This window comes from Oenanthe melanoleuca, chromosome 4A, assembly GCF_029582105.1.
Source record: "Oenanthe melanoleuca isolate GR-GAL-2019-014 chromosome 4A, OMel1.0, whole genome shotgun sequence".
Lineage (NCBI taxonomy): Eukaryota > Metazoa > Chordata > Aves > Passeriformes > Muscicapidae > Oenanthe > Oenanthe melanoleuca.
Genome location: NC_079338.1, coordinates 15,196,674 through 15,223,847, shown reverse-complemented (window position 1 = coordinate 15,223,847; position 27,174 = coordinate 15,196,674). Strand labels below are relative to the sequence as shown.

The 27,174-nt window shown below is 48.1% G+C and overlaps 1 protein-coding gene and 2 long non-coding RNA genes across 6 annotated transcripts in view; 1 reads left to right on the top strand and 2 right to left on the bottom strand.

The window, feature by feature from the left end:
- Positions 1-459: 459 nt before the first annotated feature.
- Positions 460-8,470, bottom strand: LOC130253050 (uncharacterized). 2 transcript variants are annotated; one of them, XR_008840500.1, is made up of 3 exons: positions 6,075-8,470; positions 4,874-4,976; positions 460-1,175 (listed from the first exon to the last, which is right to left on the bottom strand). It is a non-coding gene; the product is annotated as an uncharacterized LOC130253050 (long non-coding RNA). The 2 variants fall into 2 exon arrangements; XR_008840501.1 differs by lacking the exon at positions 460-1,175 and adding an exon at positions 4,460-4,736 and having other exon boundaries at positions 6,071-8,470.
- A 1,429-nt stretch (positions 8,471-9,899) lies between these two features.
- On the bottom strand, positions 9,900-15,927 carry LOC130253049 (uncharacterized). The gene is made up of 3 exons (XR_008840499.1): positions 15,839-15,927; positions 10,457-10,667; positions 9,900-10,197 (listed from the first exon to the last, which is right to left on the bottom strand). It is a non-coding gene; the product is annotated as an uncharacterized LOC130253049 (long non-coding RNA).
- The window catches only part of BRWD3 (bromodomain and WD repeat domain containing 3), a 50,183-nt gene continuing 38,519 nt past the window's right edge, over positions 15,511-27,174 (top strand). The window contains exons 1-6 of one of the 3 annotated variants that reach the window (XM_056491299.1): positions 15,511-15,742; positions 15,828-15,886; positions 16,040-16,069; positions 16,318-16,377; positions 23,738-23,888; positions 25,939-26,037. In XM_056491299.1, coding sequence (XP_056347274.1) covers positions 15,706-15,742; positions 15,828-15,886; positions 16,040-16,069; positions 16,318-16,377; positions 23,738-23,888; positions 25,939-26,037 — 436 coding nt within the window. In that variant the 5' untranslated portion in view covers positions 15,511-15,705. Of the gene's footprint in view, positions 15,743-15,827; positions 16,070-16,317; positions 16,378-16,822; positions 17,117-23,737; positions 23,889-25,938; positions 26,038-27,174 lie in introns of those variants that run through there. The other 2 variants (XM_056491298.1, XM_056491300.1) reach the window with 2 other exon arrangements.

Genomic DNA, 27,174 nt, shown 5'->3' with positions numbered 1-27,174 from the left:
GGGATGGGGAAGCATCGGAACTGCTCCCAACCCTTCATCCACACCTTTCATCTGTTCTGGAGAAGTTGTGGCTGCCCCCGGATCCCTGGAAGTGTCCAAGGCCAGGCTGGAGCAACCTCGGCTAGTGGAAGGTGTCCCTGCCATGGCAGGGGTGGGATGGGATCAGCTTTAAGGTCCCTTCCCACCCAAACCACTCTGTGATTCCATGATTCCATGATCTGCCCTGATTTATCCACCTCTGCTGGAAGACGACAGGGAGAGGATCCCAGAGGAATGACACTCCTTTCCTCCTGGGAATCACTGGAACTATGTCAGATGGAAGTGATGTCCAGGAATTAGCATGAACTTCAGGCTGAGGTGACACCTGGCAGCACTGAAAGGGAGTTGGTGCTGATGTGATAGGAAGGGAAAAATGGCAAATTGAAAGCTCTGTTCCTAAGAGTGAGAATCCAATTGACACCACAAAGCTCTCAAAGGCAACTTAATACAATTGGACACATCTTAAACAATTCCAGACGTTCTTAAAAGGGGGGGGGGGGAGGGGACGAAGCATAAATAACAGAGGGAAAAGTGCTGGATTGAAACCTAAACAGAGCGGTCCCACTCTCGGCAGCATTCCCAGCGAGGGAGTTCAGGGCACTTTGGAAGTGCCTCCCTCCCGGCCAGCGAGGTGTGCTGCTTCCACTGGGGATGAAGTGCAGCACAAGCCTGGAATTCGCAGTCAAAGCTGCTCCAAAGTTATCCCAGAGCCAAAAAAATCTCACAAAATCGCCAGGGTTTTGTTTGTTTAACATGAACAATTCGGGGAGGGGGTGGAAGCGCGTTTCTTGGAGCTCAGACCAGATGTGCGACATCCCGGGCACAAAGCTCCGGCTCCTGCGCTGTTTGTTTTCCCCCCAGGCAGATAAAAGGAGCTGTGCAGAAGGTTTGGATGGCGGCAGCTCTCGGGTTTCAGCCCGGCCCGGGGGCTGCTCTGTGGGACCACAAAGGAGCTTTGCTGTGTCTGGGATCCGGGGCCGCTGGAGGAGGGCTGTCCCTAAGCCTCAGGCTGAGCCTCAGCTTTCCAGAGGGCTGGAAGTTGGTTTGGTTTGGTTTCTTCCTTCATACAAATGCACCAGCACGGAGGTGCTGACCACAAGTGCTTCCCCAAGTCATGGTTCCATGGTGTGCCAGCTCTGCCAGGAGAGAAAAGCCGGAGTCGCCTCTCTGGGCCTCGGCCCAGGGCAATCCTGCAGGATCTGCCTTCTTTCCCTATAAATCCTTCCAACAGAAAGTTCCAAATCCAGGCCACACGTTCCCTGCTCTGCTTTCACCACCCATGTGGTTACAGCCTGGTTTTCCACAGAGATCTTGGAGTAAACCCCGACTTCCCTGCTCCGTGTTTACTCCTGTGCTCCTCTATACCTACAGCATTACCCTGGGAATAATTAAAATAATTAACAAGTGTAATTAACTGTTGGAGGGGAAAGGAGACTTTTAGGACATTATATCAGCAACAATTAAACAAATTACCCTTTTTGTCTTGCAAAGAATTGACAGATGGGGGGGAAAGGAGGAGGGATTTGTATTCCCTGCTGCAGCAGCACAGGGACAGTGAATAGGGGTCGGTGGCTCTTGTGTGGGGACACAAAGCAAACAAAGAGGCCCCAAATGAAATTACAGAGAGGCAGATGCAAAACGAACATATTTCACACAATGAGTAATTAAACCATGTAACTCATTGCCCAAATGGAGCCCAGGAATCATAATGGCTTAGGAAGTGATTGCACAGATTCTTGGAAGATGATCCGGTGGGGCTGTGGGACACAAAGACACGTCACCAGTGCAGGACCAGCAACCCATGGTGGTGGGAGAGGACCTGGAGTTGTCCCTGGCTCTGGGCATCTGGAAGGAGCTGGGGGGTGAGGGAACACAGGTTTGTACCTTCCCTTTGGTCTGAGCCTCTCCAGACACATTCCAGACACTTTGAAAGGAGGAAAACGTCCCTGCTGTCTGCAGCCTGTGGCTGTTGGTGGGGACAGACACACGGCAGGGATGTACCCAAGGTACCACCTGTGTCCCTGCCAAGCCTGTGCCACTGACCTGGGCTGTGCACATCCCCCTGTGCAGGTGTGTTCCCAGAAATATTCTCCATTGGAGATTAATTTTTCCCAGGAGGAAAAGGGCACCACATCCTCCTGCTCTGGGCAAAACTCTCTCCCCAAATGCCACCCTAGGGCCCAGGTTTGCTGGGTGCTGCTGAAGGTGAGGTGATGGCCACCACTGGGCTGGAGAAGGGGTCCAGATTCCCAGCTCCCAGTGCTGCTTTATTTGAGCTTGGGGGTTATTTCCAAGCCCCTTTTTGGCCCATCTTGGCTGTAAATCTCAGCTTCACTTGGTGCTGTAGCCTCTAGGTCCAGGCTGGGGATTCCTGCACGGCTGCTCTGCACACACAGCAAGGTCATCCCTGGGAATTTGGGGTTATCCAGCTGCCTGGGGTGATGGCACAGGGACCAGGAGCAGGTACCACAGCTCTCAGGGTGTCACTGGATGTGGCACTGTGGTGGTGGCTCCACAGGGCTGGGGGATGGTGGCACAGCTCTGTCCCAGCTCCTGCTGCAGGAAGGCCCAGCAAGGATGCACAAGCAGGAACCAGAGAGCAGCCAAGGCAAAATGTACCATGATTCTTTTCCATCACTTGGAAGTGTGCTGTCCCTGCAAGAGCTGGAACCTTCTGAAGTGCTGGGAGCTCTCCCTGCCTGCCCTGCAGCCCCTTCACTGCAGAAATTTGGGGTGACAGGAACAATGCTGTGTGTCCTGTGAGAACAGGCTGGGAGAGCTGGGGGTGTTCTGGAGAAAGCTCTGGGAGACCTCAGAGACTCTTCCAGTGCCTAAAAAGGCCCCAAAAAAAGCTAAAGAGACTTGGGAAAAGTCATAGAGTGAGAGGAGAGATCTGGCCTCAGCAGCCCAGGACATCCTTGGGAGAGCAACGTGCCCATTGCTGCAGCAGGAGTTGGTGGTAGTTGTGTACAGTTTATATATTTATGCTTTGTACATATCACAGACTCCCAGACTGCTTTGGGTAGGAAGGGACCATAAACCCATCAAGTTCCACCCCTGCCATGGGCAGGGACACCTTCCACTAGCCCAGGTTGCTCTAAGCCCTGTCCAACCTGGCCTTGGACACTCCCAGTGATGATGGAGCAGCCACAGCCTCTCTGGGCAATAATATCATGGTATATATAATAAAGACAATACTAAATATGCACATATATCTCTCTATAAAATGTGGTTGTAGGTGCCATGTTCAGACCAGGAATGACTCTGTGGTGGATGTTAAAGCTGGGGTTGATGTCCCAGCACCAAGGGCTGTGCACCCCTTCACTGAGTGTCCCCAGATACAAGGTCCCTGTTCCCTCAGCAGGGACAAAACCTGGTGGTTTTGGTTATTCCCTGGTTGGAGCCCCTGACTCTCCATCACTTCTTTCAAAAGCTGTGTGACAAAACCAGCGGTTCCAGCCTATTTTGGCAACCACTTGCCCCAGGAACCTCAGGAGTTTCATCAAAAGCCTGGATGGATTTCGGGTCTCGGGTTTTATTCATTCCAGCATTGGCTGACAAAGCCCATTACATCATCCCTTTGGAAGAGAAATTCTCTGCAGCTGCCTGTGTGGCGCGGGGGGGGGCGGGGGGGGATGTTTAAAAAAATAACACAGATTTTTGTTTCTTTCTTTCAGGGCAATTTTCCTTCCAATTGCTGGAAAACTGAACACTGAAAAGTGGGAAGGAAAAGGGCAGTGTGCAGCAGTTCCAGCCATTCCTGGGCTTATTATTATTATTATTTCCTTTCCAAAGACCAAGGGGGATAAAATAGCCCCATTACCCCGCGCATCCAGCGCGCCCAGCCAGGCGTGAAAAGCAAAGGCAGTGTCATGGCAATGGCAGATGGCACGGAGCGGGAATGAAGCGGGAATGGAGCGGGAATGGAGCGGGAATAGCGGGAATGGAGCGGGAATGGAGCGGGAATGGAGCGGGAATGGAGCGGGAATGGAGCGGGAATAACGGGAATGGAGCGGGAATGGAGCGGGAATGGAGCGGGAATAACGGGAATGGAACGGGAATAACGGGAATGGAGCGGGAATGGAGCGGGAATAGCGGGAATGGAGCGGGAATAACGGGAGTGGAGCGGGAATGGAGCGGGAATAGCGGGAATGGAGCGGGAATGGAGCGGGAATAGGAGCGGGAATGGGAACGGGAATGGGAGCTGGAGAGGGAATGGGAACGGGAGCGGGAATAGGAACGGGAATGGGAGCAGGAACGGGAATGGGAGCGGGAATGGGAACGGGAATGGGAATGGGAGCGGGAATGGGAGAGGGAATGGGAACGGGAGCGGGAATGGGAATGGGAGCGGGAATAGGAACGGGAATGGGAGCGGGAATGGGAGCGGGAATGGGAGCGGGAATGGAGCGGGAGAGGGAATGGGAACGAGAACGGGAGCGAGAGAGGGAGGGAGGGCTCCGGGTTCGCCGGACCGCGCTGCTAATTAGCCCCGGAGCGGGGACTAATTAAACCCGGAGGAAAGCCAGGTGATTACTTTTCCTTGCAGAGATGGGCTGCAGGAGTGATGTGGATGGAGCCGGAGCCGGTGCTGGAGTCGTCCTCACATCAATGGTAGGAAAGGATTTCAGTCTGGGCTGACCCCTCCCCGCTGCCAGGGAGCCACAGCAGCTATTCCCTGCTCTCCCAATGACCACGGGCTGCAGAGAATGTGCATTGCGAGGAAATACCGATGGGAAGGAGAGAGGCAGTGTCTGGATGCTGTGCTGATGACGTCAAAATGTGACATTCTCAATTATTAGCATTATTTGGCACCAAAGTACCACCTAGAACTCACCCAGGGCCAGAGCAGAACCTCCTCTTCCCTCCTCCACAGTTGTTGTGGAGTATTTTTTCATGCTCCACAACCTCATCCCTTTTAATCCACTTTTTCTGGTTTCCTATAAAAGAAGCAATTTGAAGTAAATTATTTTCTCTGCCATGGAACTGGGTGCAAAGCTCTCAGAAAATGGGATATAGGGAGGAAAATTATGATGTAATGATAATACAGAATTATACATCATATAAGTATTATATTATATAAAATACAATTATTCTTTAAATGTATTTATTTTTGCACTGCAAGAACAGGAAGTCCAGAGCTGCTCCTGTAGCTGCGGGTGCTGACGATTCCTGCTGGGATGTGCTGGGCTCTCTATGGCTTTTATCAATGGGCTAAACTTTGCAAAAACCATGGGAAAACCTGTGGCTGTGGAGCCTTTGGCACTTCTTTGCCTATCCCCAGGCAGATGGTCTGTCCCCAGCACACACTCACTCCAATGCTCGGCTTAGAACAGCTCCAGCTCCCTGCCCCTGGAGCCCTGGGAGCATCTCTCCACCTGCACCAGGATCCCAGTCCCTGGGGATCAGTGGGATTTCCAGAGCAACATCCCCCTCTTGCAGTGAGTGCATCATCTGGAAGACTCACACCCAAGAGTTGTTCTGTCTCCCAGTGAAACCCTGGGCAATTGTGTTTCTATTTTTACTCAGGATTAGTTAAGGGTCGCTGCAGGACCAGATCAGGGGTGCTGGGCTTTCCACAGCCTTATGCTTCATCCCATAAAGGCTCTTTGTCTCTGGTAAGCAGGAGAAAATCCCGACAGGACAGCTCCTCTTTGCTGCTGGATCCCTCCGGGGCTGCTGCAGCTCAGCACAGCTCACAGCTCACAGCTCACCCACCCAGCTGGTCAGAGTCACTCACTCCTGTCTAAAAAGCATCCAGGATTATGGGAAAACTCGGGAACATCTCACCAGCAGCGCTGTGGCTGAATCACCACAGTTCCCACCTCGCTGGGATGCTCATGGGATGAAAAAACCAGGGAGAGTTTGGAATTTCCAGAGAAATCTCTGAATTTCCACCTGTTGCTGTTATTTAATGCAGAAACAAGGGGGAAACAAACCTGTCTGGAAAGAACAAATATGGAAATGGAGTTTGGAGTTGTTGGAAAGAGATGGACTATATCAATGAAAAATATTAGCAATAATTAGTCCCAACTCACTGCTGTGAGCTGCAGATATTGATAGCCTGGATCTCACATCTATCAGAAAGACTTGTAGTTATCAGCTGCTCCAGAGTTTTCCTGCCCTCCAGCAAACACATTTTTCCTTCTTCTGGAAGTCTGGCCATGTTCTTTTTAATTTCATTGTGAGAGAAATTAAAATATTTCTCATATTTGTATCAGCATCTGGTAACAGGGCAAGAATTCAGAAAGCTGAAAAAATATTAAAAAATGCATAAACATAAAAATATATACATTTAAAAAACAGGAGCTTCCTCTCTGTATTCCTTGAGCACATGAGGTTGCTTCCAATGCACATTTTATTTTAAGGTGAGTTATTTTGTTGCCATAGTGACATCATTCAGGTTTCCAACCGCTGCCGTGCTGGTTTTCTCCCAGGCAAGGCTTGTCACAAGCAGTCAGCATCCCCAGCCCCTTCCCAGGGCTGCAGGATTCCCTGGAAGTGCAGACTGCAGGATGAGGTGTCACCACTCCCTGCTAAGGCACAGGGGGGACACAGGACCTGGGGGAGTCAGAGAGGAGAGGCAGGCATGGAAAAATTCTGACCAAAAGGATTTTCCTCTGCTCATTCCTTATCCTTCCTCTTCAGCCTGTGCAGTGAGCTGTGAGAAGGTCAAAGATAACCCGGTAGCTTTATTAATTAGTGCTAATTAATACACTCAGCTGCCTCTGGTGTCATTGTGCTCATCTACCCCAGGCCCTGACACGGCAAGAATAAACCATGTTTGCCCCCAGAAGCTTAAAAATCTCTGTAAATCCTATTTCTTGCTGCACAGGTGTCTCATGGATTTATTTTATTACCAAGAGAACTGCACTAAAATAAAGATTTTAAATGTAAAGGTCTGTAATTATGTTAATAAAGATGTAAAGAAAAGGGATTCCTTGGTAAGGGAATATCTGTGGGGTCAATTGGGTCAAATAGGCTCTGTAAGTGTATTGGAAATTAATATTTAATTTTATGTATTTTTATATTAAATATTTAAATTGTGTTATTATGATGCTAAAGACTTCTTATGGGAAATGCTTTTTTTTTTTTTTACTCTAATTCATTTAATTAAAGCAGGCAGAGTGTGCCTCATTAGCCTAAAACCTATTTCATGGGTGCCAGACCCTATATGTGACCAAGAGCCTGGGTGCCTTTTCTACTGCAAGGCCAAAAGGAGCTAAAAAAAATCTGTTTTAAAGGTTTTTCTATGTTTTTAATTTTAAATAAACCATTCCCAGATTATCAAATCAAGGCCACATTCCCATGGCAGACCTGAGCCCTGTGTAAGCCTTCCCAGGATTGCAGCATCTGGCTAAATCCAGCCCAGATTAAAGCAAAGCTTTCATTGCACAAACTCTCCCTGAAAGGAGCAGGATGCTCCTGCTGCCGGGAAAAGGACAGAGCTGGGAATTGCAGGCAGAGGATAAGGAATGCCAAAGGCAGCAGCAGGATGCAGGGGAGAGGAGGCAAGGTCCTGTGCTGTACAGGGGCTGCTGCACTTCTGCTCTGCAGAGGGAATTTGGGAAGCAGAGCCACGGCTGTTGGGTGTTCCTGAGATTATCCCTGATGGAAACCCTCTGGAACACAGCCTGAACACACCAGTCCACAGCCCAGCAACAGCCTCCACGAGGTTCTTTGCTTGCAGAGGTTTTAGCCAAAGCCATTGTTTTAACACCCTTTTTTAATATTTATTTTCGAATGTCTTTGACTGGGGGAAGGGTGGAAGGGACTCCCAATTTAATTCCATAATCCCCCTAAGCCTTGCTTAATGCACTCACTCTGCCTGGCCTCTGTGAATTTTACAGTGGTGTTTTGGGTGGTTGCAGCACTGCACTGGAAAATGTCCCATCATTTATTTTGCAGCTATTTGAGGGAAATGATTCCCAGGGCTGGAAGCCTGGTTGTTAAATTCACATTGCCAAAGGAAACAAACTCTGTCACCCAGATGGGGCTGGACCTCGGGGCTGCCACGCAGATTCCTGGATGAGGTAGCCAGGATCCAGTTGAAAACTCCCAAAATGAACATTAAAGCAGGAGCAGGAGGCTTTAGCAGTCGGTGAAAGATGTCATTCTTGGCTGAGGGGGTGGGTGGGGCTGCAGGGAACAAAGCAGAGGCCCAGCTGTGGGACACCCACGTCCCCTGGGATGAGTCCCCCCAGGCAGGGCCACGGCTCACCCCAACTGCCCTCGGTGGGAGGGATGGAAGTGCTGCTGGAGGGAAATGCCAACAACAGATTTGGTGCTGCCGCTTTCTTCTCCCGACAGGGAGGGAGTGCTGCAGCCTGGTTTGTTTTCCACATGTTCAAGAAAGACAAAATGAGGCTTTAAAGAGTCTTGATACATCTCATAAGCCTCTGGTCTCCCTAAATCCTTCCGTCAGTTCTCAGCTCCCAGGATTTCTCCAATACCTGCTTGAAACTTGCACCAGCAGGTCAGTGTCACTCTCAATGGGATTTTTCCGTGTCCCATTTCAGGATGCACTGTGTGTCCCATGGAAATGTTCCTCAGCCATTCCAGAGGCATCCTGGAGTCAGCAAGGACAAAAACCCCAAAAAATACAAGGGCATGGGGGGCTGGCAGAGTCCATAGGCAGCAGCAAAGTCAAGATAGAAATATCAGTTTGGAAGAAAGTCAAGGTGTGAAAGGTGTGACCTGTAACAACCTCAGTCAGCAAGCAGGAGGAAGGAGCAAAGAGAGGGAAAAAAAAGAAGAGGCTGAGATCTACTGACTGCACAGGGCAGGAGAGAGAAAGGTGTCCAGACACATCAGGAAACACATGGAGAGAAGGGGATCCTCAACAGGAAATGGCAGATCCTTTGGACTTCAAGGACAGTGTGGAGAATGAACAGGAGATCCTTTTTTCCACCTCTACAACCAAATTCCACACTTGTCCCATTATAACCCAGGGATAACAATGAAAACCTCAGGGAAACAAGGACTGATGGCACAGTTCTGTCCTTATGGAGACCATGGGCCTTCACAGCTTCACCTCCCACCTACAGTGGTTTTCCAGCAGAAACTCAACCACACAGAACTTGGGCACTTCACAAACTCTAAATACACTTTTATTGGTGTAAGAGAAATGAGAGAGAACAGCCAACAGGGCAAGAACTTGCAGGTGTTGAAAACAACTTCACTGGAAATGAAATTAAATTAGTCCTTCAATAAAAAAAAAAGAAAAAAAACCAAAACCAAAACACTTTAAAGGATCTTCCAAGAATGTAAGGCTTCTCCAAGATGACACACAAAACATTCTAGCAGGTGATGTCCCAAGCCCTAGTAATTTAAGGCTAAAAATAAAAAGAGTTTCTGAAATCTGAACTCCTGAAGAGATCAGGGGAAAGACTTGTCCAGAGATACAAAGCTGGGAGGCTACAGCAGACTGTGAATGTCCATTAAATAATGGAAGTGCAAGAATTAAATGAAATATGGGGTCACTTTACTGCACAGAATTTATGGAAGTTTCCATGTTAAAGCTTTTCTTTATGAGGGTAAGAGGGAGACAATCTCAAATTGAAGATCACGAGAAGAGGCTTTATAATCTATAAATAAATATAATGGGAAGAGAATTCCTGTATTGGACAGCACTTTGAGAAATGTTCCAAAATCCCATCCTTGGATTCCATGATTAGTGACTTAGAAAGTTTATTCTAAACTCACACTCCTGTGGGAAGATTTACACAGGACAGTTTTCTAATTCATCACCTCTTGCAGTAATTAAGAATTAATTTTATAAGACTGTATTTAAAGAGTATTAATGAGCTTATTTACAATGTCTGCCTGTTAGAGATATCAATAAATATAAAAAATACATCAAACTGTTTTATAACCTTTTATTTCAATAAAAGCAGCACTCTAAAAAAATATATTGTACTCCTTCCCAGTATTTCTGATATTTTTGTAAAATTAAAAATATAACTGAAACATAAAAATCCTCAAAACCTTATGGAAAGGGGGATGATACAGAGGGATGTAATTTTATTAAAATTGTTTACTTAGCTGAGGGAGTTCCAGTAAAATTTGCATGTCCAAGGGAGAGAGATGATGAATTCCCAGTTGCAGTCAGATACTTTGTGCCCAGGCTCCAAGGAGAAGCCAAAAATGCAGGATTCGGCCCTAAAAAGCACAAAAATAATCACAAACAAAATGTCAAAGGGTTATTTACAAATATTGAACATGACTTGAAGTTGTAATATCAGGTGATATTTTTGGGGTGAGATCTTGTGCAGGGGACCCCTGGACTGGTAGCAGTCAGAAGAAGCAGGAAAAGTTTGGGAAGAGGGGGCTGATCCCAATGAGGGGACACAGGTCAGGATCAGCCCTTAGACAGGATCATGCTGAGTGCTGTAGTAACACCAGCAATAACAAAACCTACCTGGACACTTACACCCAGTAGTAATTTTGCTGCTATAAAACCTGGGGGGCTCCAGGCATTTTTAGGTACAAAGTTGGAATTCAGAGATACTGAGGATGGATTTGACACTGACATCATTCCCCTGATCCTTCTGCTGGCAGAGCCCAGAGCACACAGGGACACAGAGCCACCCATTTCCTGGGTGCTTCATCCACAGCTGGATTTGGCATTTCTGTGTGAAACAGAGATAAGGAGAAATGTTTAGACAATAGTCAGAAATGTCGCTGCTTTGCAAAGCAGGCAGATGAAGTTCCCCCAGTCGCAGCAGGGCTGCACACACTGATCACAGCTCGCAGCAGCTAATGGCTGCCATAAGGAATATGAGATATGGATCAGTCCACGGAGCAAGGGATGACACTGCTCCAGGCGGCTGGAATTTAGGCTGAATGGGTTTTAGGATTCTCAAAAGGAAAAAAAAAAAAAAAAAAAAAACCAAAACAAAACCATATTTACATCACCACCAGTACAAGTAATTTATCAATAAGATGAACTATTGCAAGGTAGAATTTAGAAACAAAGGCGAGCGGCGTCCTGGCCGTTCCTCCATCGCCGTCCTACGGGATAATGCTGCACCCAACTCCTGGATGTCTGGCACCATCTAGAGGAAGGACTGGAATGATGCAGCCGAGAAATTAAATATTAAATTATTAAAAATAGCAACAACCCTAGAGCAGATCTTGTGTAATATCTAACAGCTACTTGGTTATCATTGAACAGCTCTTGTCGAGGATGAGAACCACAGGAAGGAGGGGGAACTTGGAGATTTGTCCTGCAAAAACAGGATGTTGGTTTGCACACACGAGCCCTGCACTCCAGCAACTGTAATTAGTGCTAATTATTTTGCACCTCATTTATTTTTAAAACTAAACTATGATATCAAAATTTGAGGTTTCTGTATGTAAAGATCTTAAAATAAGCTTGAACTTTTCAATTTTCCTTTACTCACAACTGCATAGCACAAGGTACCACCTCCTAAATTACTTCTGAACAGCTCTTATTTTTGAACAAGCTAAACAAAAGCTTTAACTTGGAAATGAAAAAAGGATTTAATTTAACCACTATCCTTGTTTGCCTTTTAGCTCCATATAAAAGGCCCGAGATGAGCAGGATGTTCACAGAAATCCTTGTGGGTTGCTTCCAACTCAGGGTATTCTGTGAAATGTACACAGAAAATACTTTAAATAAAAAAAAGTTAAAAGTGCTTTATTTTGTTCCAGTGCTTAAATCCAGGCATGTGCATTCCCATCTACAATTACTGGAAAGGTACAATGCAGGTAAACCCATCACGCCTGCAAAATTCCACTCTAAGCTTGTTTTTTTTTTTTTTTTTCATTTTTACCTGTACATTGCTGGTTGTGCCAAACCACAATCCTGTTTTCACACATGGCTAAAGCAGAATTTGACTCATGAGGACAGAATAATCATAAATAAAATATGAGAGAGACACCTTTACCTGGTGTTATAAGCTGACTGTGGGGAAGTTCATTTAATTTTGTAGTCAAATTAAGCATGGGGTGGAGTTTTATTCTCAACTATAAAAGAGTAAAACTCCCTACAACACCAAATGGGGAGAAGCAATAGATATTTGAATGTCAGCAGCTTCTACTCCTAAAATTCCTCAAAAACTTTAGTTTTTATTTCTTTAAAGAGCAGTTACAGCTACAATCCAGCTTCTTCCTTAAAGCAACTCTGCTCCTGAATCCTTCTGTGGCTCATTAGTCTGTTCTCCCTCCTCCTGCCACCAGCTGCTGCTGGCATTTACATAACAGAGCTCTGCTCTGAGGCAAGATGAATCAGCACATCCATAAAATCCTGCTTTCACTCCGAGATTTACTATCACCCCCAGCATGCTGCTGCTTGGATGCAGAGGCTCTGGAAAAAGATGAGTCATGGAGCTGCAGGATCCGTGTGTGGTGGGAATGGAGCTCCTGGGGAAAGAGAGGATGGGCATTACTCACCAGAGATGACTCCTGGAGGGGAAAACCCGGGAGAGGTATCGGTGACAGCCCTTCTAGCTGGCTTGGGGAGCAACAAAGCAACTGGGAGAGGGATAAGGAGGGGAAGCTGAGGTGCCAGGGAGTCAGGAATGGTGGGAAGAGGCTCGGGAGTGACTGCACAGCAGCACAGTCCAGCCACAGCCAGGCCGAGGGAGGCTCCCCATGAACTGTTTGGGAACAAGGAATGCTGGTTGTACCTGCCCCTGGTGCAACACCTGCACAGCTGTGCCCTGCAACACACACAGGGCACTGGGGCATTCCCAACACTCTCCCCTCCTGCTGATGCAGGAATTCATCTGAGCCAGCACCGAGCACGGCCGAGCACTGACACAAAGTCATGGAGTGAGCACCAAGCAAGGAGTGGATAAAGTTATCTGGGAGCATTTTCTATCCCAGGCTTTTGAAGCCCCTTTTAGTTACTGCAGAGATCACCACGAGCTCTAGACAGGCCCAAACAGAACAATCCTGCCTGGTGGTGCTGCAGCCTCACCTGTGCCACCTCCAAGGTCAAATAAAAGCAAATCATGAGTGGAGAGATTCAGTAAGGCACCAAAAGGTGCCAAGGAAACGTCACATTCCTGCTGAAATACCAAATCATGGAATCCCAGAATGGTTTGGGTTGGAAAGGGCCTTAAAGCCCACCCAGCCCCAATCCCTGCCTGAGCAGAAACACCTCCACTGTCCCAGGTTGCTCCAAGCCCCGTCCAGCCTGGCCTTGGGCACTTCCAGGGATGGGGCAGCCACAGCTGCTCTGGGCACCCTGTGCCAGGGCGTCCCCACCCTCACAGCCAGGAATTCCTTCCCAATATCCCACCCAACCCTGCCCTCTGGCAGTGGGAAGCCATTCCCTCTAGTCCTGACACTCCAGGCCCATGTAGTCTCCATCTCCCCTGCGGGCTCCCCTCAGGCACTGGAAGTCCACAATTAGATCATCCTGGAGTTTCTCTTCTCCAGGCTGAACAATCCCAATTCTCCCAGCCTTTTCTCACATCAGAGCTGCTGATCATCTTGGTGCCTCCACTGGATTTGTTCCAACAACTCCATGTTCCTGTGCTGGGGATCCCAGGGCTGGAAGCAGCTCTGCAGGTGGGGGTCTCACCTAAGCACGGATACATTAAGGAGCTGTTGGCACTGGAATGACCAGGACACGGTGCTGGGCAGTAGTTATGGGGCTGTTTTATCCCTGACATGGAATTCTCTTCAGGTCAGGAAGATATATTTGTACTTTCAGGGCATATTATATAAAACATCATCTGTGTTTTCTCCTTTGCCTTCTTATCATGCATGAAAAGATGAGCTTGCAGTTCTGGGCTCTGAAGACAGGTGGGAGAAACATTACATTACTCTGGAGATCGGGATTAGTGTGTGCTTCTGCTGGCTGGGAATTCATTCTGAGAACAGCAGTTTCACACTGTCTCTTCTGGGAAACTGCAGCTTTGGAGGCTCTGGGGTCCTGCTGGGAGAGCTGATACTATTGAGAAGCCACTAGAATCTGCAGCTTGGTGAGGTGGCACGAGCTGAGCAATGAACCTGCCCTGAAAACATTGAGAGAATAAACATTTGGAGCCAACAAGAAAAATGGAAAGGGACTTGAGACAAGGGGAAATAGCTTCCCACTGCCAGAGAGCAGGGTTAGGTGGGGTACTGGGAAGAAATTTTTATTGTGAAGGGGTGAGGCCCTGGCACAGGCTGCCCAGAGAAGCTGTGGCTGTCCCTGGATCCCTGGGAGTGTCCAAGGCCAGGACAGAGCCTGGAGCAACCTGGGATGGGAATGGCAGAGGTGGCATTGGATGAGCTTTAAAGTCCTTTCCACCAAACCATTCTGTGATCTTATCAACTGTCACTGACAACTCAAAAACTTTAGAGGATGATGAAGAGGAAACAGGGTCCACACATCACCCAGTTAATCCAAGCTCCTGGCACAAAACAACTCCCACAGGTGGATGAAGGGGCATGTGAGTACAGGTGAATTACATGGAGCAGCTTAATGCCAAATTGCCAAATCCTTCTCCCTAGATTGGCTGGGGGCCTGGAGACATCCCAGCAGGGAGGACTGCATCCTGTCTGCACAGCAAGAAAACTGAGTTTACTCTCACAGTAAACCCAGTCCTGAGCAGCTGCTATAAATATATGCTCAAACTGAATTTATTCTTAATATTTCCAGAGCATCGACTCACAGTGATTCAGCTACCAGTATTCCAGCCATGAGAAGAGGTTGTAGTTTTTTATTTCATGATGACAGTGTTTTTTACACTGCCAAGGCTCTGGAGTTCTAACACCAAACGCCAGGTACTTGAGATAAAATACAATTCACTTGATGTGTTTTAGGAACTTACTGCTGAAGTGACACCAGTTTCAGGAGCTCCGACAGGATGCTTCACACGAATATTTATTTCCACTAAAACTATCTACTATGACCCTGACCACTTTGTTCCTTGAGGAGAATGGGCGCGGTGTCCATCATATTTGAATTTCCTGGAGCAAACACTTTTATCTCACTCCTAAAGCCACACGAACCTGAGACACTTCCCTTGTTTACCGGGAAGTCTGTCACCTCCCCACCACACAGCCCTGTGTCCCCTCCACGGCACACGCGTGGGCTCCATCCCCTACCCTTAACAGCATGCCTAAAATTCCTGAATCTCTAAATTCTCTTAAAAACTGCTTCATTTGAGGCACACATGCGGCTCCATTTCCCAGGTGCTGCCACAAGCACTGCGGCCGTGAGGGCCGGAGCTGTGAGGGCCGACGCCGCGAGGACAGAGGCCGTTAGCGCTGCCCCGTGACGGCTACCGAGCCCTCTGATGCACAGCGCGCCTCAGCGCTGCCCCGCGCCAGCGGCCAAGCCCCCCAGGCCCATCCCGGCTCCCGCGGCCCGGCCCTTCCTCCTCCTCCTCCTCCTCCTCCTCCCTCAGCCCGCCCGGAAGTGGAGGGCGCCCCCCCGCGACGCGTCACCGCCCCGCCCTTCCTGCCCCCCCGCCCGCCCGCCGCTGCCGCGCGCGCCCCCCAGCGGCGGGCGGCGGCGGTGCGGGCGGTGCCGGCGGCGCTCGGTCCGCGGAGCCGCGATGAGCCCGGGCGGGACCCGCGCCCGCACCCGCACCGGGACCCGCGCCCCGCACCGGCACCGCCGCTCCGCCATGGGGCTGCGCCCGCACTAGGAGCCGAGTCCCCCCGGGCCGCCATCCGCCACCTCCCCTCCCCCTCCCGAGGAGGATGGCGGCGGCGGCCGCCCCGACCCAGCTGGAAGCCGGTGGGTATCGCTGGCGGCGGGGGCTGCGCTCCGCACCCCCTCCGTTCTAACCGTGTCTAACCCGCTCTCCCCCGCCCCTCCGCAGAGCTCTACTACCTGATCGCACGGTTCCTGCAGTCCGGACCCTGCAAGAAATCCGCCCAGGTGAGCGCGGAGCCGGCGCTCCGGCCGGGCCGGGCGGGCGGCGACGGGACGGGACGGGACTGGACGGGATGGGACGGGGCGGCGGAGCCGCCGCGCTGCGGTCGCCGGACTCACGTCCTTTGTGTGTGTGTGTGTGTGTCCCTCTGTCCCCAGGTACTGGTGGAGGAGCTGGAGGAGCACCAGGTGAGGCGCCTGCCCCGGCGGGACGGGGGAAGCCCTCGGGACGGCGGGGTTCGGCGTTTGCCCTGCCCCGTCTAACCCAGCCCATCTCCGCCCGGGACACCCGGCGGCAGCGCGGCTGTCCCGCGGCGGGGCCGGGGCAGCGGCCGGGGGCTCCATGCCGGGGGGCGCGGGCGGGCCCCGGGGGGGCTCCCCGGCGAGGGGTCGCTCGGGCGCTGACGGCCGCCCCCGTCCCCGTGTCCCTCCCGCAGCTGATTCCGCGGCGCCTGGACTGGCAGGGCAAGGAGCACCGCCGGAGCTTCGAGGACCTGGTAGGACAAGTTTCACTCCTGACTTTTCCGACAACTTCCCCCTATATCCCGCGCCGCCGCCGCCGCCGCACCGGGCGCCGCGTCCCCCCTCCTCTCCCCGTTTGTGTGTTCCCCCCCCAACCAGGGCTGCGGGCTGCGCCCCGCCGAGGCCGCGGCGGGCCGCGGGATACGGAGCGGAGGGGCGGGCAGGGAGTGGAGGCGCGGCGGGGCCCGGGGCTGCCGGTGAGACCCCCGTGAGCCGCCCGGTGGCACCGGCGGAGCGGCCGCGCCGCGCTATTGTGGGGCCGGGGGTTATCCGAGGGCACGCACCGGGGCCCGCCGCGGCCAATGGCGCTGCGCCTTACAACGCGGGGAGCGGTGCGCGGCGATGTGAGGCGGCAGCTGATTGGCTGCGGCGGCGCCGCGGCGGAGCCGGCGGGGCGGGGGGCGCGGGGCGCGGGTCCCCCCCGGTTCCCCCCGCGCCAGCGCCGCCGCCTCGCCCGCGGCCCCGGGGCTGCTGCGCTCCGGGCCGGGCTCGGCCGCGCTCCCGTGTCCCGGCGGGGGGGACGTGCCGGACGTGCCGCCGGGCCCGGCGCTGCCGGGCTGGGTCAGGGATTCCCGGCCTGCGGCGGCCTGCGCGAAACCCGCCCCTCACCGCGGCGTCTGGGCCTGCTGTCAGGCAGGAAAGGAGGGGTTAGGAAGTGTGGTGTTGTGGCTGTTAAATGCCGGTGAAATACGCGGAGCGGCGGCTTGTGCTGAGGTATAAACCCTATGGATGTGTGTCATTGAGGAAGGTCAGTCCCTCCGCAAGGCCGGGGGTGGGGGGCGGCCCTTGGCCCTGCACCCCCCGAGACGTGTCCGTGTGAAAGCCGCAAAACTGAAGGGTTCCAGTCCTTTTCCAAAGGGTCCGGCCGGCCTTGGTTTCATTTCTGGGAGCTGTGGGCAATGACGTGTGGTGCTGATGTAGCACTTCGCAGCTGGAGCGCTGTAAACTTCCCAGTAGCGTTTATGGCATTGATACCTGTGCCCAGCACTGGCACCTCACCTGGAAGGAATGGAGGGCACGTCCTGGCCTCTCCCGGCCCACGGAGCAATGGTGACGTGGGATTTTGCCATGACTGTTGCTCCAACTCCTCTGCATCTGGCTCAGGAGCTGGTTTCTTTCCCACTTTAGCAATATTGTAGGAGCTCAGGTGTGGACTGAACTTGTGTCCAGAGGAGACCTTTGGACCTGCTGCTTTTCCCTTTCCAAAGCCTATTCAGAATTTCAGGTGGAAGCTGGGCTACCTCACACCCCTTGTGGATAATTCTGGGACTGTGAATTGAGTGAGCAGACATAGAGCAAGTTCTGCATTCTATAAATTTTGGCCCCCTGTGGCCTTCCTAGAGAATCTGAAATCTAATTGTGGGATGTCTCAGCTTTAGCATGGGACCCAGTATCCGAGAGGAGTATTAGCAGTGGCAATATGAAGTCTTGTGTCAGAGACTGTGGTTTTGCACATCACTTGGATTAACATACAATTTTTTTGTTTTCATTCTCTGTGGCAAAGATATAAAAACCTGAAAGCCTTTTTTTAAATGTGTGTGTGAACATGTTGAAACGTACTTTAACATTTCAGAAATAAGAGAAAAAACATTTTGAAGTGACTTTGGGAGTTAATAGGAAATTTCTTCTTTCTCTATAAACTTATATTATTAAATTTAAGATTTTTTCCCCTATGTCTTAAACTAATCAGCACTAACCAATGCTTTTAATTTGCCTTTTTATCTGGTATTATTTAACTGTTTCTCATGGTTTACAATAAGGACCAGGATTATAAATGAATCATTACAGTGAGACAGGTTGATGCCAGTTGGGATGAGCTGAGTTTCTCTCTGTGAATCCTCAGAGTGTTAAGGATGTTGAAGAAAGGCTTTTTCTCCCTTATTACTTAGGGTTTTCTGTGTTTGGAATTTGGACTTTTGGCTGCATATGATTGTTTATTAACATGAGCTCCTCGACTTCAGGGCTGGCTGGATGTCTGAATGCCATGCTCAGAGCAGAGCCAGGGTTGTGAAGGACACAAAGCACTCTGACCTTCATTTTAATTATCTCAGGCACATAATGAACCAGAATTAAATTGGAGATGCCAGCAGTTGGAGGTAAAGGGTTTTTTCCTACCCATTTCTCCTTTTTACAGACAGAAACTCAAAATCATTTACAATCTCAGCTGGGTGGTGCAGCTACTCTGGTCATGCAGGTAATTGAATTAATGAAAGTTTGCAACCCAGAAAAGTCATTTGTTTGTTTGCCCAATATTCAGAGTATTTCTTGTTCTGGTATTTCAGCTTTTTCCATCCTCAGTGTGTCTGTGAGGTTCTTCAGAAAATATGCCAATACTGTGACCACTGAGCACGTTGTTACTGATCCTGGGCTTTTGGGAGTGATAAAGATGGAACAGCCCAATGGCTACTGGGTGGTTTTTATCTAGGGAATGTTTACTCCCACTCTACTCCAGTTTTTAGGCAAGATCTGAAAGCTCACTGTGAGATTTCATTGTTCCTTTTTTTTTTTTTTTTTTTTTTTTTTTTAACCTAATCTTTTACTTCAAATGTCAGGTATCACAGGGCAGACAAGTAATTTAAGACATGCTAATAAGAATTGTTCCTATGAAGCAAAACCACACAGAATTCAAGTTTATGTGCATTTGTGTTCCCTTTGTTTTTCCTGTTTATTTTCACATTGGAGCACTTTTTGCCTGCAGCTTGTGGCTGCCTAGACACAGGTAATCACTGAGTCACAGAATGTCCTGAGCTGGAAGGGACACACAGGACCACCAGTCCTGCTCCTGGCCCTGCACACACACCCCAGCAATCCCACCTGTGCATCCCTGGTGTCCAAACCCTCCTGGAGCTCTGGCAGCCTCGGGGCTGTGCCCATTCCCTGGGAGCCTGGGCAGTGCCAAAACACCCTCTGGGGGAAGAACCTTTTCCTGATCTCCACCTAAATCTCCCTGACACACTTCCAGCCATTCCCTGGGTCCTGTCTGTCTCTCAGGGAGATAGTTCAGAGCTGCCCCTCAGGCAGAGCTGCCACCCCTGGTGACTCTCCCTCAGTGTCCTTTTCTCCAGGCTGAATTCTCCAGGTGTGCTCCACAGTGGTTTTACTTCCTCACTGACTGCTGGTGGTTTTGAGCCATGAGATGAGTTTGTAAAGGAGAGGGTCAGTGAATCACAGAATCCCAGACTGGTTTGGGTTGGGAGGGACCTTCAAGCCCATCCCATTCCACCTCCTGCCATGGGCAGGGACACTTTCCACTAGACCAGGTTGCTCCAAGCCAAATCCAGCCCAGCTTTACAAACTTGCAGACAATTAGTGCTCTGGTTTTAAATGAGCCACAGCAGCTTGGTGTGGAGTCAGCTGCTGTACAGATGAGTCAAGCTGAGTGACTCCGATTATCAGCACAGTCTCCAGTGACCTGCTGTTCCACATTATCTTTGTTTATTCCTGATAAAGGTGACTGGCTCTGCTCTGGTTTTAAGAACTTTCTAATGGGTTGAGTCTTCTGGCTCAGCCTGGTTTGGTCTTTGTGCTGAAAAACATGTAATTCCAGGCAAAACAGAAAATCAGCTGTTGTTGGACAGTGGGGAATTTGTATCCATGAGCTGGTATGGAACAGCTTATGGGATTTGGCTCCGAGTTCCTGCCTTGCCCATCTGCATTGATTTAAAACTAGCCCTGAGTCCGAGGTGCTGGTATTTATAGATCCTGCCAATCCCAGCATTAGCAGAGATGTTACAGTTTTGTCACTTCAGGAAAATGTCATCTGGTAGCATGGTCGTTCCAACTGTTCCCTCAGGGACCCCAGTGGGTAAAGGCTTTTTTAATTCCGGGGTATTTGCATATTGTTGGCATCCTGTGCAGGTCCAGTGTCTGAGTTTCCTTTTGCTGAGATTCCCTATTTGAGGTCATGAGTAATTTCCTGCTTGCTCAGCTGCCTTGGCCTCTTGGCCTCCTCCACTGCTTTTTGATACAGCTGTCAATTGATACTTAATTGATGGTTATTTTGGCACATGAGGGAAGTGTTGGATGACTACCTGGAGCAGAGAAATCCACTTCTGAGCCCCAGCAGAAATGGGGGCAGAGCAGCCTCTGAAGGGCTGCATCAGTGCTTCATTCCAGTCTGCAGCTCCTGCCTCAGATCCGTGCTTTGAAGAGATGTTCCACAGGGCTTCCCAAAAGAGATGGTTCCCAGAGCTCCCTGGTTCTCATCTCTGACAAAACAGACATCTTACTTTAAGTAGTGATCACAAAGAGGTTTTTTTGGATTGTTTGTTCCCTGTTTATTGAAACCTTCCTTGGAGGAGGAGTTGTCAGCAGCTGTAGAATCACTGACTCCTGACTTGGAAGGGACCCACAGGGATCATCAAATCCAGCTCCTGTCCCTGCACAGACAGCCCAGGAATCCCACCCTGTGCCTGAGGACATTGTCCAAACAGGGATCAGAGTCACACCCAGGGGATTTTGTTTCAGAGATGAGGTGATGCTTCCAACCACAGGACCATGAACAGGTTTAGGAGTTGAATTTCTCCAAGCCCTGACGTGACTTCACTAATAGAAGTGCTTGTGCTTATCACTGGAGCAGCTTATCTCAGCCTGGCTCAAGCAGTCAGGACTAGGAGAGTTTTTTAAAAAGATTTTTTAAGAAGAATAGATTGGCTTCACTTAATCCTTCACTTTTTAGATCCATTATACCTCTGTGGTTACTGTCAGAGAGCTCACCTGGTTCTATTGCATTCTTGTGCTCTCATATTTTAACTTTGATAGGATTTTCACATCCTAAGGCAATAAAACATATTTTCTTTATGATTTATCCCAAGATGCAGCATTTGTTCTCACTTAGCACATTTTCAGCTCTGCTTTATTTTAACATACATGGTTTGGGCCTGTATTACTCATCTCTATTTTTTTCCAATTTACCAATTATTTTCTAAAATATTTACTCATTATATTCTAAAATATTTTCTGATATATTTGATGAGCTGATAATATCCTTGCTGCTTTTCATTTTGCCACGTGGGATTTGGACAAGCACACACTTAGAGGTGTAGCTGTACCTTTGCCTTTTTCCATCCTTCTTTTAAGGAAAATCTGACCTGAGAAATGTTGGTTTTTTCAACTAGATGTTTGCAGCTCATGTTCTAGAAAAATACTTAAAATCCATTTACAACTCTCACACAGAGGTGAAAGGAAGGGTTTTTGATTCAAGTTCTTCTGGGAACCTGAAAATAGAATTCTTGTTTAGCTCTGGGCTGTGATTTAAGCATTTTTTCTGGAAGTTATTATGGAAAAAAATCACCAGGAGAATTGCTGCTCTTGCTGCCTGCCTATGGAGCTGTTTGTTAGTAACAGCAGTGCTAATATTCAGATTAAGAGCTGCTCATTTGGGGCTGTTGTGGGTTGTAGAAACATGGAGATGTGCAGGGAAAAAAGTGAGACCAGGGAATGCTGTCTGTCCCTACTTGTGTCAATATTTGCTCTTTGCTATTCCCTATAAACTGTACCTTTGTCTTTAAGCCAAGTCCTTTTCCAGTTTGCAGTTAGTCAGGATTCTTGCCTTGGGTTTTTTACATTTCCAGACAGAATGGTATGGTTTGGGTTCTTTTGGTGCTCTGGAAGTAAAATTTCTAGGTTGGTGTTTTGTGTATTGCTGTGTATTGGCAGTTGGTGACTGAGGGGCTTGTTGCTGGTTATCAAGATGGAAATCAGAATTTCATACCCAGTTTTTATTTAACTGCAGATTCTCTCTCTAGAACTTCCCTTTCAGACCCTTTCAGAAATCTTACACACTGAAGGGAGGCTGGTGCAGCATCATAAAATATTTTGTGGCATGAACACATTTACAGTGTTTCAGAAATGAGTCAGAATGAGAGGCAGATACCAAAGTTTGGATAATCCTTTTCTCTCATTTCAGCTTCTGTTATATCCCATCATTTACAGTGAAAGACTGTACATGCTCATACAATGAACTTCACTGGCTGTACCACTGGGAAGGTGCCAGTATAATTTGGAGCTCTGATTTTAGGCAGAAAAGCTAAAATGACTGGAGAAACCTGTCAGTGCAGGAGAGCATTCACAGGGTCATTCCTTGATACTCACTCACAGGATAAAAAGTCTTGGAATGAGAACATGGTAATGCACTCATCAGGTTTCTCATTCCTACACTGAAAAAATGATGATTTTGGGTCTTTACAATCATCATGATTGATGAGATGATTCTTTAAGCAGCAGTGACTGAGGGAGGAGTAGAGGGAGGAAGCTCTTCTCCAAGAGTTTTCAGTTGGATTTAGTTAACTGATAATTTGTATATTCAATTAGATATATTTCCCTTTCCTTTTTGGTTAAAATCTGAACTATGGGACAGTGTTGATCCTGCTCATGGTGCAGGTAGTGACATTATCCAGCCCTGCCTGGCTGTGCTGGGTCCTGTAGCTCCACTGCTGTTGCCCAACTGGAATGAAAAAATTCCCAGCTACGTGTCCTAATAATCTGTTTGATGACACAGTTGAGTGAACAACGTTTTGGCAGCAGGGCTGAGGGAATTACAGAGCTGCTCCTCCTTCCTGATGCCTGGCACTCCCTCTGGTGTGCTGGGGCAGGAGCTGGGCTCATCCCTGGGATCTGGGTAGGCTGGAGGCTGTTGATCCATAAAAAGAGGTGGATGGAGCTGTGTCAGAGAAGCCCTGATGAGCAGCTTTTCCTGCCAGTTTGTAAATATAGGAGTCAGGCAGTGCAGGACATTCTGGATAATGAGGCACAATTTATTTGTTGTTTGAACAGACTGTCAGAAAAACTGTTGTTGCTCCATAGAAAACAGTCTCTGTCCAAAGGGAAAAATAAAGGATGTTTTCCCAACATGACAAAATTGGAGCCTACACATGTGGGTCTTAAAGATACCTAATCCCAGGAGCTGGAAAGTGGAGACTGAATATGGATTTTAGGGTATTGTTTAGGGGTTTTAGGTAATTATTAAGATTTTTATTCTTTTGCACATATGCTTCATACAGTGATGTCAATGCAAGGATGTTTCAATTAAGCAAAAAATGGGAAGAGAATGAACTGAAAGGAAAAAAAAAAGCTTAAAAAAAGTTGTTTGAGCACTGTGGGTTTTTGTTTCTTAGTAAAGGATATCCTGAATTTACAATTAAGGTGTTACAACCTGAAATTTTTGGTGGCTTTTGCAACACTCCACTTTAAAATGCAGTATAATTAATTTTGAGGGGATTTTCAGGAGGTTTAAGCTTGGTTGCAGTAAATTTACACTTGAATATCAAGCAAAGTACTACCAGCAGAAGGAAAAATAAACCAGTTTTCAAAAGTCTGTGTTGTTTGTGTGTTTAGGTGGCTGTCAATGCACACATCCCTCCGGATTATCTTCTTAGGATCTGTGAGAGACTTGGACCCCTCTTAGACAAGGAGATCCCCCAGAGTGTCCTGGGGGTGCAGACTTTGCTGGGTGTGGGGCGCCAGTCTCTCCTGAGGGCAGCAAAAGGTAAGATTCTCAATTTCTCTGGGCTTGAATTCTATTTTAATAGGTTTTTTTTAAATTCTATTTTTAATAGAACTTTTGTTGCCATTCCTGTTAGGATATCTGTGTGTTTGTATGAGACCTGGTTTGTCTCCTGTGCTTGCCAGCTTTTTTCTTCCTAAAATGAAGTTGTTACTGGCCCTGTTGGATGTATTTTCTTGGGTTGAAAATGCTATTTTAAGCAATTCTTGCCTATGGTTGCCTGATCTTGTTACTTCCTCTGCCTCCTTCCCCAGTGTGTTGGTGTTTGTGTAAATGATGTGAATGGGATTAGGGGTTTGATGCATCTGAAAAATGCCATTTTTTCTATATACATTTACACACATATGTGTCTAAAATCACAGAGCTGGACTGTTTTTCAGTGTATTTTTTTCCATTCTTTGACTCCCTGGCTGTGCAGACACAGGACAGGGTGGTGGCATTTGGGGCAGCACTTGGGGAGTAGGAGAAGGCCAGGCTGATTCTTCAGTGACAATTCCTGCTTCTCCTTGGTTCAAGTTAATTTGAAAGCCCCCATTCCTTTCATGAAGAGCACCAGTCCTTTTCCCTTTGTAAAACTCTCTCTGCTTGAGAGAATGATCCTGAGAGCAGTTTTGTGTTAGAACTGAAGAGATCTGAGAACCATCTGCTATTTGAAGTGATTCCTCCTTCCCTCCTCACTCCATGCCCCTGCCACTTCCTCCCTGCAGGAGCCAGAACTTCCTTGATCCTGGGATGTGCTGATTCAGAGAGCTGAAATGTTGCACAATTTGTCGTAGTGAATTAAATGAGCTGGTGGAAAAGGATCACAGGGCTGGAGGTGACACAGGAGGAGGAGCATCATCCTGGGAGGGGAGGAGGGATGGCAGAGCAGGACCTTCCTGTTTTGGTGGCAGTTGAGCACTTAATTCCCTGCATCCTGTGAAGTCACACCAAGCATCTGCCAATCCTTTGGATCTCTCCTGGAGGGATGAGGTGTTCCCAAACATGTGGCCCTACAGAGTTGTGGGACTGAGTCTTGTTTTGCTTGTGCTTTGCTGTAATTAGGTGCAGAAATTCAGGTTTGCAGAGAAACATTCCTTGCACGCTCAGTTTGCAGCTTAGAAGCAAACAGCAGCAAAATGTAAAGAGAAAATAAACATTTTTCTGCAGGGGAACAGAAGGGTTTAGGTGGATGGATCTATTTTAGGAAGTCTGAGTGCTGTTTTTAATGAGTATCATTTAATACTCTGTGCAGCAGTTTGGGGTTTAATCAGAAGGTGCTCTCAGGAGTCTCTGAGTCACCTCAGCTTGTGCACTTTATGTTCAGAGACCTACATGGTGCTACACAGATCCACCAACCTGCAGCACTGTCCTTCTGTTTCAGCACTTACTCACCGTGGAAGCTCATTTCTCTCCCTCCAGATGGCCAGAAATGGAAGAAATCCAGGTCTAATTTCTGAGGCACTTTGAACAGTCTCAGAAAAATCACTATTGTTCTAGAGAGGAACCTCTCCGAGGCCAGTTGGCAGCAGAGAGCTGGAGAGTCTTTAAAGAGAACAGTCTTCACTTTAAAACAATGATTTTTTTGTGGGGGGGTGGGGTTCAGAGGACAATCTGAAAGGAGGGCACATTGCCACATATTGCAGGAAAACAGATTTATTGGAAAAAACCCTCACTTCTCTCACTTGTAGGCAGCAAAATGTGAATTCTCAAATGTGCAGTTTCTGAGCAGAGGTGCTTTAAGTGTTGGCATTGCAGAAGGAATACATGGCAGAGTTCAGTTGGGCCTTAATATAAAGTGCACCCACTTTTTAAATTCCCTTTTTGTCTCCATGAATTTAGAGTCAATAATCACCCAAATTAAGCAAAAATAAATTGAAACCATTTACAGTGACACTACTGAGGAACTGGAAATCAGAATCACAGCCTTTAAATGAGGAATCTGGCAAAGTTTAATCAGACAAATCTCATTGTGGGCTGTTGGGAGTGGTGCTTGATCTCTTGATTATGTAATGTATTGATTATTTCTTGTCTCTTGTCACTCCTGGTGCAGACTTCAGACACACACTATGGAAAGGATCTGCATTTGCAGCTCTGCACAGGGGCCGACCCCCCGAACTCCCAGTGAACTACGGGAAACCTCCAAACGTGGGTGAGTCTGCAAGACCAGAAAATACTCTTTTCTCCTCTCTGTATTTATTCCCATCCCACAGAAAGTTCCTCTCACTGATTAAAACACTACTCTGGGCTTCTATTAATGTTTTCATGATGAATTAGTCTAAAATAGGTCTCTCCCCTGACAATAAGATAATTTTTGTGTTATTCAGGCTCGGATTTTCCACAGTGTGTTTAGCCATATTTTACATGGTTGTTTGGAGGGCAATGGGCTTGAGTATTTTTTTTTTATGTTTTGCCTCCATAATATGTACATGTGGTTGTAAGATTGGATGTGCATGCTCACAGGAGCATGGAATCCTGGAATCATCATGGAATCTTAGCCAGAGCAAAGCGTCTGGCTCCCAGGGAACATTTTTGACTCAAGAATTCCTTTTAGTTGGATTATGACAGAAAACAGACTGCTTGCAACATCCCTCTCCAAAAAGGAAATAATCACCAAAGCAACATTTGTGTTCCTTCAGCCTCAGTTGTCCACACAATTAGATAAAGAACTTGTATAAAACTCAGATATATGTGGGCTCTCAGCTTCCATCTCATCACAGAGCTGCTCTGTTTTATATAAACTCAAGTGTTTGCCTTGTAGGGTTTGAACTTTCATGAACTGTTTTTATAGCAAAAAAATTGATTCTTGCAGGCATAAAAGTAAATCCTGGTTTGTTTCTTTTTGGGGTACTTTATCTCTGTTTGTGCAAATGGATACATTTTCCTGGTTTGTCAGGGAGTCCTTTCACATGTGGATCCTCCCTCCCTTTGGGGAAGTAGGGATGGTGCTGGCAGTTTTCTCTTTCTACCCTATCTGTGTGTTTATAATTTTAGGCTGGTTCTGCAGTTGCTTTACTGTGAGCAGTTGTGCTGATGGATTACTAATAGTCTGAATTGTAGATTTATTGCACACAATTCCTCTGGTTGTATTTCTGCACAGATTCTTGGATCAATTCTTTCATCAGACTGGGTGTTTTTGGAATATGTGCTATTATTAATGAGGCATCCTGGCAGATTGGACTTCAGCATTTGTCATGCTTTCATGGCAAAGGGCTGTGCTGCTTGCTTGGTAACTATTTAGTGAATTAAAGAGCAGAATAATTTTTTTGTTTGGGTGTTTTCCTAATTG